Raw genomic sequence first — 19,875 nt, forward strand, 5'->3', positions numbered from 1 at the left:
GAGGCACTTTCATCAATTGTATGTAGTGATGCAGAGCTACCTTGAGGTCTCAACTCAGTGTGCTTCCATGACTTTCTCATAACTGATGGACCAAGGTCCCCAGAATAGAGTATGTATTGGAGTCTTGTTTCCTACTGAAGAGAAGCGATTTCACCATTCAAGTTCTTCCCTTCTTCCTTTATTTTGTTTCCATATGCTGCTAGCGAAAGACTAGAGACCCTTGAGGTGCTCAGTAGCTCGGTGCTAAATGAGTGATGCACTTAGAACCATCTACCGCTTATAAGTGATAACATTGCTTACATGCATGTCATCAGTATCCTGAACAAATGAAGGTCTTAATATTGCTTGGTAAAGGGACTCTTCTTTTAATTGTGCCTCTTACCAAAGGGGCAATTTTACGGGCACTTGACACATGACTCCTAATTGATGGGTCACATCCATGGTTGGTGGCTTCTATAGCTCCCACCAACTTCATCTTGCCTTATCTATTCCCAGTTTCTTTCATTTCTCTTCATAGTATAGATCACATCAAAAAAAGTTGTTTTATTGGGTTTCTAGTGGTCCATAAACCCTTTTAACAAGAAGCATTTCTTCATGACCTGCAAGCTTCTTCTAGCTAGTTAATGGTGATGTAGTTCTAAATTTCCACCAAAATTGATACGAATTGATCAGAATGTTTATGTTTCCATCGCCACATAAACAAAATCCTTAGGTTAACATCTATAAACAAATTGATCAGAATTGACCTACAAGTTTTTTTAAGGATTTGAAATATTGTATGCCTTCCAATGCCAAAATGCCCAGTTTATGAACCAACACAAAGCTGAAAACAAGTTGAAATCATAATACTCTTCCTATTTTGATCTTTACTTGAAAGAATAGAGGGGAATAGAGGGGGGATATTTGAACCATTCATCAAAACGCCCTCACAAATGAATAAAGGGTATTCAAAAAGAAACTACAACCCGTGCGGCTAAAAAGAAAAATCTCATCCATGTAATGCATCTACCAACCCTTGTGTAGAAGAAGGGCATTTGGCCACAAAAGGGTGACTAAGAAGCTCCTTCACTGTTGCCCTCTTCCTCCATTCTCTATCCAAACACCGTCTCACGAAGCTCCGAAACTCCGGTGACGCCGTCGGCAACATCTCCGGCAATTCACCAAAGCATATGGCACACATCAACGCTCCCCAATCAGGCCTCTGCCCAGGCAAGAGCAGAGGATAATATCCAACGTGGCATTCCAGCAATGCAACTCCCAGGGCCCACACATCGCCCGGGAACCCATCATATTCCCCCCCGCACCTGTCCGTATCAAACCTCTCAGGGCTCATGTACGCACACGTGCCAACGTACGTGTCACAACATGCAAAATCATGTGCCCCCGCCACCACCTGACTCACCCCAAAATCAGCAATCTTCACCTCTCCTCGCCCGTTAATCAACAAATTCGATGGCTTTATATCCCTATGAACGATCCTCATCCCGTGTAAATATTTAAGCCCTTCCAATACCCGCCGTCCGATGTCGGAGATTAACTTTTCCGGCAGCCGGCGTCTTATCTGTAGCAGGTCGTGCAAAGACCCGGCGTCCATGTATTCCATCACGAAGCAAAGGTTACCATTGTCGAATACTCCGTGGCAATGAACGATGAATGGTGAGTTGACTCGTTTTAAGATTTCGGCCTCGCGGGTCGCCTGTTGACGGATTGTTGTTGGGTCTTCGTTTAAACGGAGGACTTTGAGTGCAAATATGGTGGAATTCCGTCGGTGTCTTACTTTATAAACCGTACCTTCGTTTCCTTGGCCGAGAATGGTTAGCTTTTCGAGGTCTGAAAGATTAACGGGAGAGTCTGGCCGGAGGGGTGGTAATGGCAATGGGAATGGAAACACATTCCGGAGTACCGGTAGGGGGAGATGAAGTGCCTGCTGATGCCTCCTCTCTCTCACCAATGTCATTCCAATCACCACTCTATTTAAAATTCCTTCTTTTGTAAAATATCGATTTGGTGCAATGGAATGGAAGTGTTATATAGAGGAAGGGCATAGACACGTGCGGATTGTTAATTTGTTAGAGGCAGCCATATAGAGTGACACGTGGGAGTGTGGGGGAAGATGGGAGGATCCGAGGGTTTGGGGCAGGTGAGTTTTTTGTGGTGGCGTCAATGCTAATCTTGGCTGTAAAGGGAGGGAGTTTGAGGATCGTTCTTTGTGGGTCCCACACGTGGCTTTCACGGCTAGACACCGTGGCGTCTTTCTCCCGTCACCCCTCCATTTTCTTCTCATGTCCCTTTGTTTCCTACTTCTACTTCTAGTGCAGCTGCCAAAACACCCGTCTCACATTCAGGTAATTTTGGAATTTCCCCACCGTTAATCTGTGAGTCCTTGATCAGACGGTCTGGATTGGATTGCCTCTTGGGGAGAGTGTATTTTGGGTTTGGGATTTCAAGGTGAGACAATAGTGTTGTTGTAAAAGGCTTTGTCTTTGGGTACCTGATAGCAACGGACGAAATTTTATATGGTGTAGGCCCTTATAGGCCCGAATTTTTCAAAAGGTACTGTACGGACCACATGATCCAAATCGTTCATGTGATGGAGCACAACGTAAATAGGTTATGCCCAAAAAATCATTTCTACAGGATGATCCTAGCTCTCCAATCTATAGAGGTTTCCATACTATGCAGTTACTCAATAGATAAGAGGCTAGGCTCATCCTATAGAAATGATTTTTGGTGTACAATCTATTTAAGTCGTGTTCCATCACATGGACGGTTTGGCTAGGCTTATCCTTTCGTTTCAAGGGGTGTGTCTGCAGGAGAGTCATGGGAGGGGATTCTGGGCCGATATTAGGGAGGATATGGGCGAAATAGACGGGCAATCCAATTAACTGTCCATTTCTGTTAGAAGGACATAGGGTACGTGGAAAAGGACATGCGATCTTCTCCTCTCCTTCCCTACTATTTCTCTTCTCTTTTATTCTTCTTGGCAATGACATGTACTGTTCCTTATTTATCATCTTCATATCTATCTATCATCTTCATCCTATAATCCTATCCAAGTAGAGATCTCCGCCCAAATTGACCTTACTACTTGTATTTTTTTTCCTTGAACCAATGTAGCCCACATTACACGTGATACTTTATGGTGGGCCATTGCCTGTGTGTCTGATAGAGTGATAGATGATCCAAGACATTGATCAATCACTTTGATTGGGGTCCTTCAAAATCTACCAATGGGGAGGGGAGTGGGTAGACTCCTGTTTCACCTACCGCTAACTCGCTAACTTGCAAGTTCTAAATCACCCTACGATAGGCATCCCTTTGTTTTTTCCTTTTGGCCTTGGTATATGAAAGTAAAATAACGAAATATAATTGTTAAAATACCTTTGGGATTATTGCTTGACGAAAATAGTAAAAGGTAAATGATATTTCCACCTTGTTTATCTATAAAACGTCACTTTTCTCCTATACAAGGCCCCACTTGTTTATTCTGAGGTGCAACTCGGGCCAGGTTGAGGCCAACCCTAGTCCAACCCGAGGTAGCATTCTTTCAACCTTATCCTAACCCGTCTCTAAATTTCTCAACCCTAAGCCAACCCGTCTAACCTGTTTTTCCCAAATCAATGAGTTAAATCAGGTAGGCCTGGGCAAAAACATAAAAAAAAAAATAAAAAAAAAAATAAAAAATATATATATATATATATATATATATATATATATATATATATATATATATATATATATATATATATATATACAAAATGAGTTTCACCGAGATTTTGAAATTTGCTCCTAAATTAGGTGACAGTGTTTGGTTGCTCAGCCTCAACCCTAACCCTAACCAGAATTAAATCAAGCTAGCTTTTCCCAAACTTCAACCAACCACCTGAGGAAATTCAAAACCAATCCAAGCTGAAATCAGGTTGAAACCCGGTTGAAACCGCAGAGTTCAGGTTGAACCTGACCCAAGTTGCACCCGCACTGACAGTATACCCCCCTTAAATGACAAAAATACCGTTGAAATGGCCTAGACAATGAAGGTGTGGTTTGAGGGCCCACCATTTTGCAACTCATGTTTTACTGATGGCACCCTTCCCACACCATTACAATCTCCACCCAAACCCATGCATAACATGGATCAGGAATTCTAATTGCAAATATCATTTCCCCATTATAGAAAAGGGCAAAAAACAAAAGCCTTTTTGGATGGGACAGATAATCATAGTGACCAGACTTAGGCTGGGCCTGGGCTTTTTAACAGAAGGAACAAGGGTGGTCACCCCTCCCACTTGCCTGCTAAGTAATGGGCTACATTCTATCAGTGTCCTTAAAAAATCGGCAGCTACATAGATAACACCATACTGCCAGAGAGCTAGTCAAAGAGTACATCCAATAGCCTCATATTAGACAGCTATTCACTTTTCCGGAGATGAACTATACAAACAATTTAAAACCCATCTGCGAACCACAATGTTTACAGCAGATTTCTATTCAATTATAATCGGAGTAGCTGCGCTCTGTCCCTCTGAACTAACAACAGCAGGTGTAGGAGGGAACTTCCCGTCGAGAATCTGCACTCTGAACTCCAGTTTCTTACTGTCTATTAGTTCAAAAACACACGCATCTCCCACCTTCAACTTATTGTCAATAGCAAATTTTCGCCAACTGGGATTGAATCGTTTATAGGCTTTATCACCATAGTAAAGCACCTCCCATTTCTTGTTTCTGCAGTGAAGAACTGTGGCAACCACAGCCGATGGAAGCAGCCGAGACATTGTGTTTGGAATCGCCTTTCAGAAATGGGGAGGAAAAAAAAGAAGACATCCTGAGTTTAATGTAAAGATCATTTGAATCGATTGGTCAAGCACGTGGGTGCAAGCTGCACAATGCACTAAGAAATCAAAGCATATAAAATGTAAAAAGCATCTTGGTCAGGTTCGAGATGAAGTTCAGGCTTTAGAAAACTAAAGGCAGCACCCAAGTCGAAGATTAACTGGTTAAATGTATAGATATAAAACACGAATCCAAGTGTAATATGCCTAAAATATCAAACCCATTCAAGTGACACAAGTAAAGACAGTTGTTAGTAGCACCAGAGAAATTAGCAATGCATGATAAACATCAGAAGGGGATTTTTTTATTTTTTTTACAACTAGTATACATGACTTAAGGTAGAACCTCAAAATTGGGGAAACACCAGTAGCAAACAGAAAACTTATGGAACGATGCCCAAAGAAAATACGAGGAAATACATACATACATACATACACACGCACATACATATATGTTGCCTAAAATATCAAACCCATTCAAGTGACACAAGTATATACAGTTGTTGGTAGCTGCAGAGATATGATTGCACCCATTATGTTTATGGCAACCTTCCATATTCAAATATTAACTAAAATCCCCCTCTGTTCAGTTGTTTTTACCAATAGGGTGACTGCGCACATCTACAGGGATTAGTCCTGCCCTAAACTGGAGTGGGGATATACCCTATGTCATCGACAAAAAAAATAGAGGTGACCAGAAAAAAAATGAGGGCAAGTTCCCAAACAAGATGGGACTTTGGCCAATGACCGCGTCTAAGCAAGACAACAAGAAGCTATATGTCACACCCCTAACTCGATGGCACAGGCATTGGCTTGTGGTGGCACCTTGAACCCTTGCCAATAGCCAAGTGGGCCTAGGGAGTTAGGCCAAGAAGCAAACAGGGTGGGAGAAAGACCATGGCATGCGGCCAATGGCACCGAAGAAGACCAAGTGTGGAAGGACTTGGCAACGAGGCATGGTGAAGGCCTTGGTGGCACACCACAAATGTGCAAGGCAGCACACGAGCATTTGTGGGAGCATTTGTGGTAGCGGCACCAAGCAAGGCCATGGGCCGAGCATGGCCAAGAGCCCGGGGCATGTTGCTGGGTGGTTATGCATGTGGCATGCAAGGTTTGGGCTGCGAGGGCACTTCTTATGAGGAAATGGACATCTAGGCGTGCAGTTGGTGCAAGAAGGCAGCATGTTTGGGGGGTTTCAAGTAGTGGTGCCACTTGGTGGCTTGTGAATGTAAGTGCAGAAACACATGGCCCTATGGGCACTTGTACATTGGCCAATGTCCTATAAGCAGTTGTAAAATTAGCCTATGGCCTGTGAGTAGTTGCCAAAATAGGCCTATTTTTAGGCAGACGCCCCATGCACCTAAGGCATGGGGATTGAGTGTGTATTTTGAGTAAAAGCTTCCTTGCATAGGCTAAGGCCTAGGGTGGTAATCCCGTAAGAGTAAAGGCAATTGAGATTGTTCGTGGATGTAGGCAAGAGTTAGCCGAACCTCGTTAAAAATTCGGTGTCACTTGTGTGCTGTGTGTTGTTTGTGTGCTTGTCCCTTTCTTGAGAGAGGCCTTGAGTGTTGGGTTGGCTGGGAACACTTAGTACCATCACGGGTTGCCTTTGAGTAGGAGCAAAACTACCCCGTGACACTATCTGCTTATGAAACGATGGAAGTACCAGATTAATCAAAGGAAACAGAAGCCAACAACAAAAGAACGAGCAATTATAGATGGTAATGACCACCCGAGTGACATTTTTGTAATAAAAAACATAAATCATGCTGCCAATAAGTTCATGTACTACTAAATTTTAATTGTTCAAATGGGGAATGATGAGCGAGCTACTCAGATGTGACAATTCCACTCAAATCTAGAACAGTACGGATATTAGTGAGGGATCTGTCAGGTTATAAAATTCATTAGCCATAATGGAGGAAGGATCTCTCGGGTTAGAAAATGCATTGGCAACTAGCCGATAAGAATACATATTGCACATGTATGCCGCATTAATCGGGCACACAAAATACCAAATACAGTTGTCCGTGTTTACTAATATCCTCAATCATATGAATGAAATAGAGAACATGTAGAACCAGATTTGCATACAAAAGCATGAAGAAATGGCAAGATCTCTCTAGTAACGTTAAGTAGAAAAGAATTGTTAGCAACTATTACACGATTGGTTTTGAAAAAATGCATATAAGCGAGAAATTACTAGGTGCTCAACGTTCATTAAGGGCTGATTACCAACTGATATGGGGATTTGACAGCCATATTTGTAATAATAGATACAAAGTACGGATTTCCTGTAAGTGGCAAGATTTCGTATTGCTCTGCAGATGTGATGGAACCCATTGAAGTTGTGCTGGACACATGAGTTCCTTCTTTAGTCTCTCCACTTTTGCTAACATTGGATGATAAAAATCGATCTGTGCATCAGTTCCCCAGAAAAATATAAGTGGGCAATAGAAGATTCTTGTCTTCTGAGTATTTGAGAATTCTACTAGAATGGTGTTGATCATCCAATAAGTCAACACTACTAAGGCTGATTGACCATGGAGCTCATTGAAACTCTAAGGAACTTACCGACATGTGCACCATAGTTGTTATTTTCTTCAAATGGAAACTCATAATGCTCATCCTGAAGACTGGGATCCCCAACCAAAGGATCTGCCTGCAAAATATGCATGAAGTATCAGGTGAAAATAATGAAGAAAATGCACTCCACTGATTAATGTCACAACTAACAATCTTTTCCAGATTTAAGATGCATATGGGATGAATAACATTTCCTTAATACACATTGTCACACAGGAACAAAATAAAGGGAAAGAACCACAACTTGTTAGAGGGGTATTTCAGTCTTTTCATGTTATCCTGCCACACACACACGCAAAACCTAAGGAGAAGAAAGTGATTAACTAGAGATCTCTTCTACCCTGTATCATTAAGTTTAGGTGTTTAACTTTGATGGTAGTTCGATGAGTAATCCAGGTCCATTGGCTGTTGGGTAAGATAAGGGTGATTTAGTAAAAGCTTTCTCTTGCTGATTGGTCTCTTAGACTGTAGACTCTGACGAGGCCAAGGTGAGTGCCATTTGCTTTCATCGGCATTCAATTGTCTATTGAGGTGCTATATGACAGACTGTGGGTTGAAGGTGATTCAGCCAATGTCATTTGTTTTCATTTGGCATGAATCCAGGGGCATGGAGGAAGGCAAAGATGTTGCGGGGCTAAGCAAAGTGTTTATATAAGCTCTTTAATTTTGGAGCAATCTCTGCCTATAGTGTAATCAGTTGCATTTCTGTTTCTTTAATTAATAAACTTCCCTTAGCTTGAAGAAAAATAAATTCTTCTTTTCCATCCCACCTTGTTTTAGACAATCTAAAAAGAAATTCTACAAAATATTTCAGCAGAGAAACTGTAATGTAGGCCATTCCAGACAAAATAGTGTTTTCTAACAGTGACTGAGTCAAATCAAAAGACCCTTTTGATTGTTAGGCATTATAACTTGCAAATTTTGCTTACCTATTAAAAAGAAGGCGAAAAAACCCTTGCCTGCTCAGTTCCAACCCCACAATTAAAAAAAACCACACTAAAAATGTTACTTCTTGAACTCGTTATACAGTGCAACAGATTGAGCATAAAATAAAATAAAGTTGAAAAGAAGGATTTCACATTAATATGGATGCAAATTTATGCATGTTCGCAAATGATTTAGCGGATCCCTTGTTAAACCAGGGGCTTCGAGGGACTTTTTTTTTACTGGCTAATCTCCCTATTAATGTGAACTTGTAATTTCTTATTTATTCATTGAATACAGGGATCTTTTATTCAAAAAAAAAACCCACTATGCAAAACAAAACAAATTACCAGATTATCAGACAGTGCAGACGAAGAGAAGAACGATTATAGATTAGTTGGAGCTTCATCTGAACCAACTAAAGCTGAAAAAAATAAAAAAGAACAACCCCAAAAAGCAAAAACAACAGATTTTTCAGGAATTGGTGTGAAGAAATGGTGGATGTTTTTCAATAGGAGCTTACCATTGAGTTGCAGAAGAAGCACGAACCTTTCTCCTTCCACTGTTCAGATAGTTGAAAGAAAGGGGAGGGCAGATGTTTAGACGAACACGAACTAATAACTAAATCGTACAAAAAAGAAGACCAGAGAAAGGATAATATTTTTTTTTATTTCTATGGGCTGTTTTTACACAAAGCACCAGATGTCAGGTACCAATAGGTCAAAAAGCCATTTCACGATTTGCTAGGGACCATTGCAGAAGGTATTTCGCGATTGGGCAGTTGCATGTAAGATCAGCCACACATGCTCAGATTTTGTCGTATTCATTTATTCATATGAGGTGGCTGCTCTCACACGCAACAGCCCAGCCTCAAAATGCCTTCTAAGATTGTCCCTAGCAAATCCCTTTTAACAATACTCGGAATAGGGACAAAAGAAGGAAATCCTTTATCCTGTCTAAAATATTTCATCCCAAAGCCTAGCTACTTTCCAAAGAGGCTCATTTACTTGAGCCTAAGAAATGACATTAGATGAATCACCTTCCACCACTACCACTGAGATAGTTTCTATCAGCCCCCTCAATATGCTCATGCTGAGGTAGATAGACTGAACCTTAGCATTTGTGTAGTCTTTTAAGCCAATTGGACCTGAAAACATGTACGTGATGATAGCATTGCAACCCTTTATCACTCCTTGAATTCTCACTTTGCCAGGGTTGTCTAGTGAGCAACCATCCTCACTTAAGTTTAAGGATATTGGGGGAAGGGGGTTTCCACAAAGTTGATATTTTCTCCTTCTCAGTGGTGCCTGATGGGATTATGTCCTAATTCCTAATAATGCACTCTATGGAGTATCACCAAAAATTCTTGGGATAACTAGTCCATGTAACCACATTGAATTTGATTTTCCAAGCTAGAAAGTATGGGTAGACACCCTTATCCTAAAAGATTGGAGCATTTCTCTATTTTTTTAAAGGTGGAGATTTATTAATGCAAAACACACACAACGAGAATTAACAAATAAATCAACCAAAGTCAGATTTTTAAGAAGTCAAAAAACCTCCAAACACCAGGTGACACTGATCCAGGCAAGCCTCTGCATATGTGCATCTCCAGGCATGCTGGAAAAGAAGCAAGAGACCCACCACAAAATCCAATATCTCATCTAGCATCTCAAAGAACGTCCATAGATTTGAGCATTTCTTTCAAGTCAAATCTCTCACATAACTGCAAAAGGTATGAGGCACCAAAAAATCTTACACATAGGACCTACACAGCAGTGTTCCTACTTAACAAAAAAAAATTCTTAGTGTATGATGCCACCCATTGGTATCCAAAACATTCATAGACTTGGATACGGGTCTTGTAAGCTCAAATGTAAAACATATCGATAGGCATGATATAATCTCATGAAGGAAGAGGAGGGGAGGGGGGATAAGATTTACAAAAACCAACTGAAAGATATGGCAATAATAGTGTTCATTTAAAAGAAAAGAAAAAAAACAATCAGTATAGCAGTTTTATTTTTAGCATTGTATTGTAACGCAGTTCTTCAAGAGGTGAAAATCATCCCCTATCTTTATCCCCCTTTAAAATTCCCAATTCGTTTATAAAAAAGATAACTGCTTGCGCTCATCCCTTCTCCTCTTCCAACTCAACTTGTTTTACATTGTTTAACCAGCTGTCAAAGGCTTTTTCTCAGATAAAAGTGAGACCGATGGCAATGGGAAGCATTGGATCAACAGACCAACACGCTTGAGATAACGGGTATGTGTGATCGCTAGGAAACAATCTTAAAAGTGAGCATTTGTGGCTGCTCTCACACTCAACAGCCCATCCGCGAAATGCATTTTGTGGTGGACGCTAGCAAATCCCATCTTAAAATTGCACAAAGGTAACCTTTTTTTTATCTATATATTATCTACCAGCTTGGTAGCTTTCCATCTTTCTCTTTATTTGCAATTTAGACACCGTTTTATTATAAATTGATAAATCGGTGTCTAGAAGTGGTGAGAAAAGGAAGTGAAGTGGCTAAAAATCAGGAAACTATAAACTATACCCAAAATAGGATCGCCTTTTTACCTGATTTTTAGCCACTGACCCTCATATAAATCGTGCCCACTCAAATCACTCTCCTCTCCCTCACAAAAACACCCTTGATATGGCCTAGAATATGAAGGAGTGTATCGAGGGCCCACCATTTTACAACTCATGTTTTGAAGATGGCACCCTTACCACACCATCACAATCTCCACACAAACACATGCATAACATGCATTACGAATTCTAATAGCAAATATCATTTACCATAAAAGAAAAGGGCAAAAACTAAAGGCCAATTTGGATGGGCCAGATAATCATAGTGACCCAGACTTGCGCGGGCCCGGGCTTTTCAACAAAAGAAACAAGGGTCACCCCTCCTACTTGCCTGCTAAGCAATGGGCTACATTCACTTCAGCTCAGATGAACTGTACAAAGAAATTCAAAACCCATCTGAGAAGTGCAATTTTTAACAACAGATCTCTATTCAATTATAATCGGATCAGCTGCACTCTGTCCCTCTGAACTAACAACAGCAGGTGGGAACTTCCCGTCCAGAATCTGCACTCTGAACTCCAGTTTCTTACTGCCTATGAGCTCAAAAACACAAGCATCTCCCACCTTCAACTTATTGTCAGTAGCAAATTTTCGCCAACTGGGAGTGAATCGTTTAAAGGGTCTATCGCCATAGTAAAGCACCTCCCATTTCTTGTTTCTGCAGTAAAGAACTGTGGGAACCAACGCTGATGGAAGCAGCCGAGACATTCTGTTTGGAACCACCTTTCAGAAAAGGCGAGGGGAAAAAAAGAAGACATCCTGAGTTTACCTTATGGGTCATTTGAATCAATTGATAACAAGTAAAAAGCATCATGGTCAGATTGAAGACAAAGTTCGGGCGCTAAAAATCAAAGGCAGCACCCAAATTGCAGATTAAGTGGTCAAGATATCAAACTCGTTCAAGTGACACTAGCATAGACAGTTTCAAGTGACACTAGCATAGACAGTTGTTAGTAGTGGCAGAGAAAAATAGGAATGCATGATAAACATCAGAAGGGGATTTTTTTTACCAGAAGTATGCATGACTTGCAGAGTAGAACCTCAAAATCGGGGAAACACTTGTAGTAAGTAGAAAACTTACAGAAATATACCCAAAGAATATACGACGAGGAAATACATACACACATACAAGCACATACACACATACTGTTAACTTACCAACTTCTCCAAAAGCTTAAGCTGTTGGAGAAAGGCGTTATTTATCTTTTATACTTTAACACTCCCCCGCACATGTGGCCCACTTGGCAAACACGTGAACTCGAGACCTTTGGCTCTGATACCATGTAACTAATTAAAGAAGCAAGACAGATCGAAGAAAACACTCTGTTTCTTTTCTTCAGGAAGAGGCATTGCTCGAAAGGCGAAAATTGGAATCAAGAAATGAAGCGAACGATAGAATGAACGAAGCATTGTTCTCTGATGCTTCAAGAAGATCTCGTGGTAGAAGAACCTATCGTGGAACAGGTCGGTCACAAAACCGACAACAATATCAATCATTCAACAAAGGCGAAACCAGCAGTCCTAGAGGACCTGTCTGTTACAGTTGTGGAAAGATAGGGCATCTATCTAAGGACTGTTGGTATAAGGAAAGCAACTGCAATGTTGTGGAGGAGCATGTTGATGGTGGAACAATGGAAGAAAACCAGACGAAAGCCAGTATGAAGAGGCGTTATGTGCTATGCATCAAGTAAACACTGGCATCAATCAGTGGTTTATTGAGTCAGCATGTTCAAACCATATGACTCCAAGGGAAGACATATTCATCTCCAAACAACCAGTCACAAATGCATCTGGAGTCATTACCGGAGATAATACGAATCTAGAGATTAAAGGGCAAGGTGATATCATCCCGCACAAGTCAAATAGAGGTATCAAACATTTATCTAATGTTTTGCATGTTCCAAAATTGTGTAAAAATCTTATGTCTGTAGGACAGCTTGTGGATCAAGGTTATGATGTTCATTTCAATGGAAATGGATGTGAAATTCTAAGAAAAGAAAATGGAAATTTGGTGGCTACAGGTAAGAAGGTTGGTCGGCTGTTTGCATTAACTATGGAATTGCCCTCTTCTAGAATGGATTACAGTCTTAATGTTGCTGTCCTACGGCACAAAAGACTAGGACATTGCAATCTCCAACGTGTGAAAGACATATCCATAAAGAAACTAGCAACCGGCATTCCCGGCATCAACTACAATGGAAAACATGTCTGTGATGCATGTGCATTCGCAAAGGCTTCACGACATCCTTTCAAATCTTCTGAGACATCAGCCTGCTATCCTCTTGAAGTCATTCACAGCGGAATCTCTCAACCACCATAGATACTATGTCACCTTCATTGATGAATACTCCCGGTACACTTGGATTTATTTTCTCCATGCTAAATCTGGAGTGTATAATTGTTTTAAAGCATTTAAAGTTCTTGTGGAAAATGAGTTCAGCAGGAAAATAAAGAATTTGCGAACCGACAATGGGGGAGAATTCATATCACACGAATTCTGTGATTTTGTAAAGGAGCATGGCATTAAAAGGCAGCTAACATGCATAGGACTCCTCAGCAAAACGGCATTGCCGAGAGAAAGAATCGCCATATAGTTGAAGCTGCACGTGCTATGTTAAATGGGAAACACATGCCTAAGTGTTATTGGACAGAAGCCATGAATACTGCAGTCTACTTGATCAACAGGATGCCGTTAAGAGCTGGAATGAAGGTACCATATCAAATTCTTTATCAGAAGAAGCCAGATATAACACACTTACGTGTGTTCGGAAGTATAGCCTATGTAAAACGTACTGATGGAAATCAAGATAAACTTGATAGAAAGGCTATAAAATGCATTTTTCTCGGAAATTCTTCCGAAAGAAAAGCATATCACTGCTTTAATCCAATTGAAAGACGCATTTATGAAAGTCGAGATGTTGAATTTGATGAGAATTCTAAATGGTATCCACGGCCTCGAGAAGATAAGGAAAAAGCAATTCCATTCACACCACATCATGAAGGAGATGAAGAAGCTGAAGTTGAGGTTCCAATGTCTCCTCCCAAGTCTCCATCAAATGGGAATATGGCCGCTTCACCAAATTCTATTACTCCATCAGAATCTGCAAATGGAACACATCGGTATCCTGAACGTCAACGGTATCCCACTAAACGACTTGCAGATTATTATGTTACAAATATACACTATGTGTACATGATGCAGGCCATAAACTCTCATGAACCGAAAAGTTTTGAAGAAGCAGAAATTGATCCAAGATGGAGAAGTGCCATGGAAGAAGAAATGAAAGCATTGGTGAAAAACGCTACATGGGAACTTGTACCACTCCCGGAAGGAAAGAAAACCATCAGTTGCAAATGGATTTACAAAATTAAAAGTAAGTTAAATGGTGAAGTCGAATGTTACAAAGCTCGATTAGTGGCCAGGGGATTCTCTCAGACTTTTGGTGAAGACTATGATGAGACATTCAGTCCCGTAGCAAAGATCTCAAGCATTCGTGTTGTCATTTCCATTGCCGCAGCAAAAGGATGGAAACTTCACCAAATGGACGTGAAAATGCGTTCTTGAATGGCGAAATTGACAAAGAGGTGTACATGGATCAAGTTGAGGGATTCGAAGATCCTAGAAAGCCAAGCTACGTTTACAAGCTCAAAAAGGCATTGTATGGACTAAAACACGCTCCCAGAGCTTGGTATGATAAGGTCAGAGAATTTTTCAATTAACATGAGTTTGTTTCCTCTGATGCTGATTCATGCATATTTGTTAAACACTCTTTTGAAGCAACAACTATCTGTGCAATATATGTTGATGACCTTATAATCATGGGTAGCAACTCTGATGATGTTGAAAATACTAACAAAGCTCTTTCCCAGAAGTTCGAAATGACAGATTTGGGAGAACTTAAATTCTTCCTTGGAATTGAAGTTCTAAGAAACAATCAAGGCATAGTAATTATCCAGAAGAAGTTAGTTTTAGATCTACTTGTGAAATACGGACTCTTGGATTCAAAACCAGTAGTAACTCCATTGGAAGTGAATCACAAGCTATCAAAAGAAGAAGGAATCCTCCTTGATGATCCACGTCTATATCGAGAGATTGTTGGCAGCCTCATCTATTTAACAATATCTCGCCCAGATCCGGCCTATCCAGTAGGAATTGTAAGTCAATTCATGCAAGATCCAAGGAAGCCACACATGGATGCGGTGAAGCGAATTCTAAGGTATTTGAAAGGAACAATCAATGAAGGAGTTTTTTACAAGCACGGGATACCAATCAAACTATCAGGATATTGTGATGCTGATTGGGCAAGCGATCCATCCACTCGTCGGTCAATCTCAGGATTCTGTTACAATCTTGGATCTAGAAGTGTTTTGTGGGCAAGTAAGAAGCAACCGACTGTGGCACTCTCTTCCACAGAAGCTGAATATAGAGCTGCTATGCTAGCCACTTGTGAAAGTGTTTGGTTGACTAAGTTACTTACAAATTTGGGAGAGAAGATTAACTACAAAGTTCCCATCAAAAGTGACAGTATCAGTTCTATAATGTTAGCATCCAATCCCACATTTCACGCTCGTACGAAGCATATCAAAATTCACTATCATTTTGTTCTTGAGAAGATTCTTAACAAAGAAATTGATTTGATATACAACAAAGGATGGAGTTGCTGACATCTTCACCAAAGCATTAGGCTCAGAACAGCTCAAAGGATTTAAGGCAAGTCTCGGAATGAAGAATGCGGAAGAATTAAGCAATGAGAAGGGGTGTTAAGATATCATTGCAATATATCATTGCTTAATTGTAGGAAAGCAAGAATAAATCTGTTACAGATTGTCAAATCTGTTGAGCAGACTTAGGAGTATTACTTTGTCAATTCTGTTTCCTTCATTTGTGTTATTATCTACTTTCTGTTGAGTCTTTGTAGGAAGTTGTTAAGTCATTGTAGTTCTGATTTTCTATAAATCCAGATGCTGTGTATCAGGTTATTCATTCGAAAATAAGAAAAGAAACAGAGTGTTTTCTTCCATCGGTCTTGCTTCTTTAATGAGTTACACATACATCCATACATACATGCATATATGTGTGTGTAAGTATTTATGATGCCTAAAATATCAAACTCATTCAAGTGACACAAGTATAGACAATTGTTAGTAGTTGCAGAGAGATGATGCATCCATTGTGTTTTGGATAACCTGAAATATCACCTATAATCTCCCTCTGTTCAGTTGTCATTACCAAGAGAGGCCACCGGAAAAAACAAAGGCAAGTCTCCAAACAAGGTGGGACTTTTGGGCAAGGACGGATTTTAAGCAAGACTGTCTGCTTCTGAAACGATGGAAGTACCGGATTAATCAAAGGAAACAGAAGCCAGCAAGAATGGAATAAGCAATTATAGATGGTAACAACTGCCCAAGTGATGTTTTTGTAATAAAAAGCATGAATCATGTACTACAAAATTTTCATGGTTCAAATGGGGAATGATGAGCAAGCAACCCAGATGTGACAATTCCACTCAAATGTAGAACAGTAGGGATGTGCATGAGGGATCTGCCGGGTCATTAAATTTATTAGGGATCATAAAATTCATTAGGGATAATGGGGGAGGGATCTGTCAGGTCAGAAAATGCATTGGCAATCAGCCAATAAGAATTTATATTGTATATGGTGCTCTGCCAAATTTATGGGGCACACAAAATACCAAAAACAGTTGTTCATGTTACTAAAATCGTCAATCATATGAAGGAAATAGAGAACATGTAGAAACAGATTTGCATACAAAAGCATGAAGAAATGGCAAGATCTCTCTAGTAACATCAAGTAGAGAAGAAGTGTTAGCAATTTTTTTAATGATAAATTGTTAGCAACTATTACATGACTGGTTTTGAAAAAATGCAAATAATTGAGAAATTACTAGGTGCCCAATGTGCATTAAGGACTGATTACCATCTGATATGGAGATTTGACAGATGCGCTTGGAAGAATAGATACAAAGTACGGTTTTCCTGTAAGTGGCAAGATTTCATCTTGCTCTGCAGATGTGATAGAACCCATTGAAATTGTGCTGCGCACATAAGGTTCGTCTTTAGCCTCCCCACGGCTGCTAATGCTGGATGATACAAATCGATCTGTGCATCATTTCCCAAGAAAAATGTAAGTGGGCAATAGAAAATTCTAGTATTGAGTAATTGAGAATTCTACTAAAATGGTGTTGGTAGTCCAATAAGTCAACACTAATAACTAAGGCAGATTAACAGTGGAGCAAATTGAATCTCTAAGGAACTCACCGATATATGCACAATAGTTGTTATTTTCTTTCAATGGAATTTCATAATGTTCATCCTGAACATTGGGATCCCTAACCAAAGGATCTGTCTGCAAAATATGCATCAAAAGTATCAGGTGATAATGAAGAAATGCACTGCAATGGTTAATGTCACAACTGACAACCTTTTCCAGAATTAAGATGCATGTCAAATAAAATAACATTTCCTTAATACACACTGTCGTACTGGTACAAAATAAAGGGAAAGAACCAGAAGGTTTCATATAATGTTAGCTTCTGATTAAATTGATATGGGAGACACCATCTCCAACGAAAAAGACATGTTACATGAAAGGTTATTGGAGGAATTTCTGGAGGGCGCTCCAAAGCATCAACTCCATTCACTTTAAATCTCATTGAATTCAATAGGTTTAGACCTTTTTGGCACATCATTTAATAACGTGGCTTACTCTAGTTACACTTACAACACTTCCTCTGAACCTATTCAATTTGTTCACCTTATTACCACTAAAGCATAAATTTCATGCCAATTTCTAGCATAAAAATTTGAACTTTGTGGAGCATAGTTGTCAATACTGTCTCATTCGGTATTTTGGTTTGGTTGATGCATTGAGATGTTTCAGTGTTTTGTTTCGAAAAGAGGAGATTTTTTTAAAAGAAATAAACAAATATTAAATTATTACAAAAATTATAAGAAACCATTATATCAACCAAATTTAAAAAAAGATATATTTTATTACTTGAAAAGTCAAATTTATTGCAATATGTGAAACTACCAGTTACTCCAAAAGCTTAAGCTGTTGGAGAAGGCATTATTTAATCTTTTATACTTTAACACTCCCCCTCACGTGTGGCCCCTCTTTCTTTGGGTTGGCCTACACGTGGCACATGTGACCCCACTTTTTGCTTTGGAATTTGCATGTGGATTTTGCTATCAAGGAGGTTTGAACCCAGGCATTTGCTTTGATACCATGTGAAACTACCAGTTACTCAAAAAGCTTAAGCTGTTGGAGAAGGCATTATTTAATCTTTTATACTTTAACACAATACATCAGTGCAACTAAGAAAATTTATGTATACAAATACTAAGTGATAACTAAAAGTACTACAAATACCACTAAAAGAAATCCAAAAGAACAAAAATAAAACCTAAAATGTAGTGTGTATAGTATGGCAAATCACTTCGAATATACCGTTTTGAACAAAGGCAAACACTCCTCGACATCCAAGCCTCCGAGAATCAGTATTAGAATCCTTTTGAAGTTGAAAAACACCCTTTGGCGGTAGAAGAAATGCCTTTGAAAGTAGAAGAAATGCAAAAGGGTAATAACAATAGATGAATAGGGATGAAGTGAAAGAAATGGAGGATTTGATGAGTTTTTAGAGACCATATTTGTTTAGGGAGAAAAAAGACACAAAAATACCCTTCAAACTACTACAAAACAGTAAAAAGGTCAGAAATAAAGTAAAAATGGTAAAAGAACAGAGAAAGAGCCATTGGAGGGCATTTGTAAAAAACTATAAAAAAGCAATTCCGGTCTTGTTTAATTTGATACGAACGACTTGGAATGAAACATACACAAACACAAATTTGTAAAAAAATAATCCTTACAAAAATTATAGAACATGGATTCCAAATAGGGGAGAAATCGATCATTCCCAAACCGTCATAGACAACAAAAGCTAACATGAGGGGAGGGAAAACTATTTACCAGCATGCAAAACAAGAGAAATTACCATATAATCAGACAGCGCAAACGAAGAGAAGAACAATTAAAGATTAGTTGGAGCTTCACCTGAACAAATTAAAGCTGAAAAAATGAAAAAAGACAGAGACCCAGAAGCAAAAAACAAGAGAAGATTCAAGAATGGGTGTGAAAAACTAGGAGCTTACCATTGAGTTACCGTTCAGACGGTTGGAAGACAGGGAACTCTATTGGACTAACCCTCTACTTTATAGATAAACTCCACCATGTGGATATCTCTATTGATTGAAGAGGTAGGATCAGCCAATTGAGATGATTTTCGCGGTACGACACGATTTTACGTTTGGGCTTACCAATTGAATGGAACTCCCAAGTACTCTCAGAGTGAAGCGAAGAGTCAAAGAGGTAGGATCAGCCAATTGAGATGATTTTCGCGGTACGACACGATTTTACGTTTGGGCTTACCAATTGAATGGAACTCCCAAGTACTCTCAGAGTGAAGCGAAGAGTCAAAGTTTTACAGATTTTAGGCCATTATTGTTAAATCTTTGAAGAGTTAAATCTTTGAACAAAGTGAAGCGTCAATCTTGGCTAGCCTTCCCTCGAATACATAATAAGCATTGAATCAACGTATCATGCGTGCTTGAGATAACATGCCCGGCGGTGCCCTGGTTGCCAATATTGGATTGGACCACCAAGAGACTCTTAGCATGTTCCTAAGTAATTATTGCATATGTGTTGAGGTGTAATTCTTGTCCACCGGTTGCAGGAATTTTTTTTGTTCTTCGGATTTCTGTGGAACAAAAAACTCCCTGGGAGATTGGTGGAAAAAAAAACTCCCTGGAAGTATTCCGGTAAAATAAAAATCCTATGTTTGGTTAACCGGACTGTTTGGTTGCTTGAACTGTTGGGAAGAAAAAAAAAAATTCTTCTGCAAGCTTAATTTTGGTTCCTGG

The 19,875-nt window shown here is 39.6% G+C and overlaps 3 protein-coding genes across 12 annotated transcripts; all 3 read right to left on the reverse strand.

The window, feature by feature from the left end:
- Window positions 1-749: 749 nt before the first annotated feature.
- MKK10 (MAP kinase kinase 10) lies at window positions 750-2,267 on the reverse strand. The gene has a single exon (XM_077378180.1). The coding sequence runs from the start codon at window positions 1,955-1,957 to the stop codon at window positions 989-991; it is 969 nt and encodes a 322-aa protein (XP_077234295.1). The 5' UTR covers window positions 1,958-2,267; the 3' UTR covers window positions 750-988.
- A 1,912-nt stretch (window positions 2,268-4,179) lies between these two features.
- Window positions 4,180-9,019, reverse strand: LOC143877084 (B3 domain-containing protein Os04g0386900-like). Of its 9 annotated transcripts, none has more exons than XM_077378840.1 (5): window positions 8,863-9,004; window positions 8,690-8,763; window positions 7,404-7,491; window positions 7,065-7,246; window positions 4,180-4,876 (listed from the first exon to the last, which is right to left on the reverse strand). In XM_077378840.1, the coding sequence occupies exons 2-5, from the start codon at window positions 8,746-8,748 to the stop codon at window positions 4,858-4,860; spliced, it is 348 nt and encodes a 115-aa protein (XP_077234955.1). In that variant the 5' UTR covers window positions 8,749-8,763; window positions 8,863-9,004; the 3' UTR covers window positions 4,180-4,857. The 9 variants fall into 9 exon arrangements, 7 of the variants coding, with proteins under 7 accessions (XP_077234955.1, XP_077234954.1, XP_077234950.1 ...); XM_077378839.1 differs by having other exon boundaries at window positions 4,180-4,822; window positions 8,863-8,989; XM_077378835.1 differs by having other exon boundaries at window positions 4,180-4,787; window positions 8,863-8,986.
- Window positions 9,020-11,120: 2,101 nt separating this feature from the next.
- On the reverse strand, window positions 11,121-19,544 carry LOC143877085 (B3 domain-containing protein Os04g0386900-like). 2 transcript variants are annotated; one of them, XM_077378843.1, is made up of 5 exons: window positions 19,108-19,544; window positions 18,951-19,009; window positions 17,215-17,302; window positions 16,874-17,055; window positions 11,121-11,658 (listed from the first exon to the last, which is right to left on the reverse strand). In XM_077378843.1, the coding sequence occupies exons 2-5, from the start codon at window positions 18,951-18,953 to the stop codon at window positions 11,362-11,364; spliced, it is 570 nt and encodes a 189-aa protein (XP_077234958.1). In that variant the 5' UTR covers window positions 18,954-19,009; window positions 19,108-19,544; the 3' UTR covers window positions 11,121-11,361. The 2 variants fall into 2 exon arrangements, with proteins under 2 accessions (XP_077234958.1, XP_077234957.1); XM_077378842.1 differs by lacking the exon at window positions 18,951-19,009 and having other exon boundaries at window positions 19,108-19,540.
- Between the last annotated feature and the right edge of the window lie 331 nt (window positions 19,545-19,875).

The sequence above is a fragment of the Tasmannia lanceolata genome, unplaced genomic scaffold, assembly GCF_043159265.1.
Source record: "Tasmannia lanceolata isolate RefF3 unplaced genomic scaffold, GAP_Taslan_0.1 ptg000005l, whole genome shotgun sequence".
NCBI lineage: Eukaryota > Viridiplantae > Streptophyta > Magnoliopsida > Canellales > Winteraceae > Tasmannia > Tasmannia lanceolata.

What these genes read in the sequence shown, in the direction of transcription:
- MKK10 (XM_077378180.1), bottom strand. Translation starts at nt 1,957, where the DNA reads ATGACATTGGTGAGAGAGAGGAGGCATCAGCAGGCACTTCATCTCCCC.
- LOC143877084 (XM_077378834.1), bottom strand. An exon ending in CAACTATGGTGCACATGTCG is followed by an intron (nt 7,247 to 7,403) that starts GTAAGTTCCTTA and finishes ACTGATGCACAG; the next exon opens with ATCGATTTTTATCATCCAAT. An exon ending in TCAAATCCCCATATCAGTTG is followed by an intron (nt 4,788 to 7,064) that starts GTAATCAGCCCT and finishes CATTTCTGAAAG; the next exon opens with GCGATTCCAAACACAATGTC.
- LOC143877085 (XM_077378843.1), bottom strand. An exon ending in CAACTATTGTGCATATATCG is followed by an intron (nt 17,056 to 17,214) that starts GTGAGTTCCTTA and finishes AATGATGCACAG; the next exon opens with ATCGATTTGTATCATCCAGC. An exon ending in TCAAATCTCCATATCAGATG is followed by an intron (nt 11,659 to 16,873) that starts GTAATCAGTCCT and finishes CTTTTCTGAAAG; the next exon opens with GTGGTTCCAAACAGAATGTC.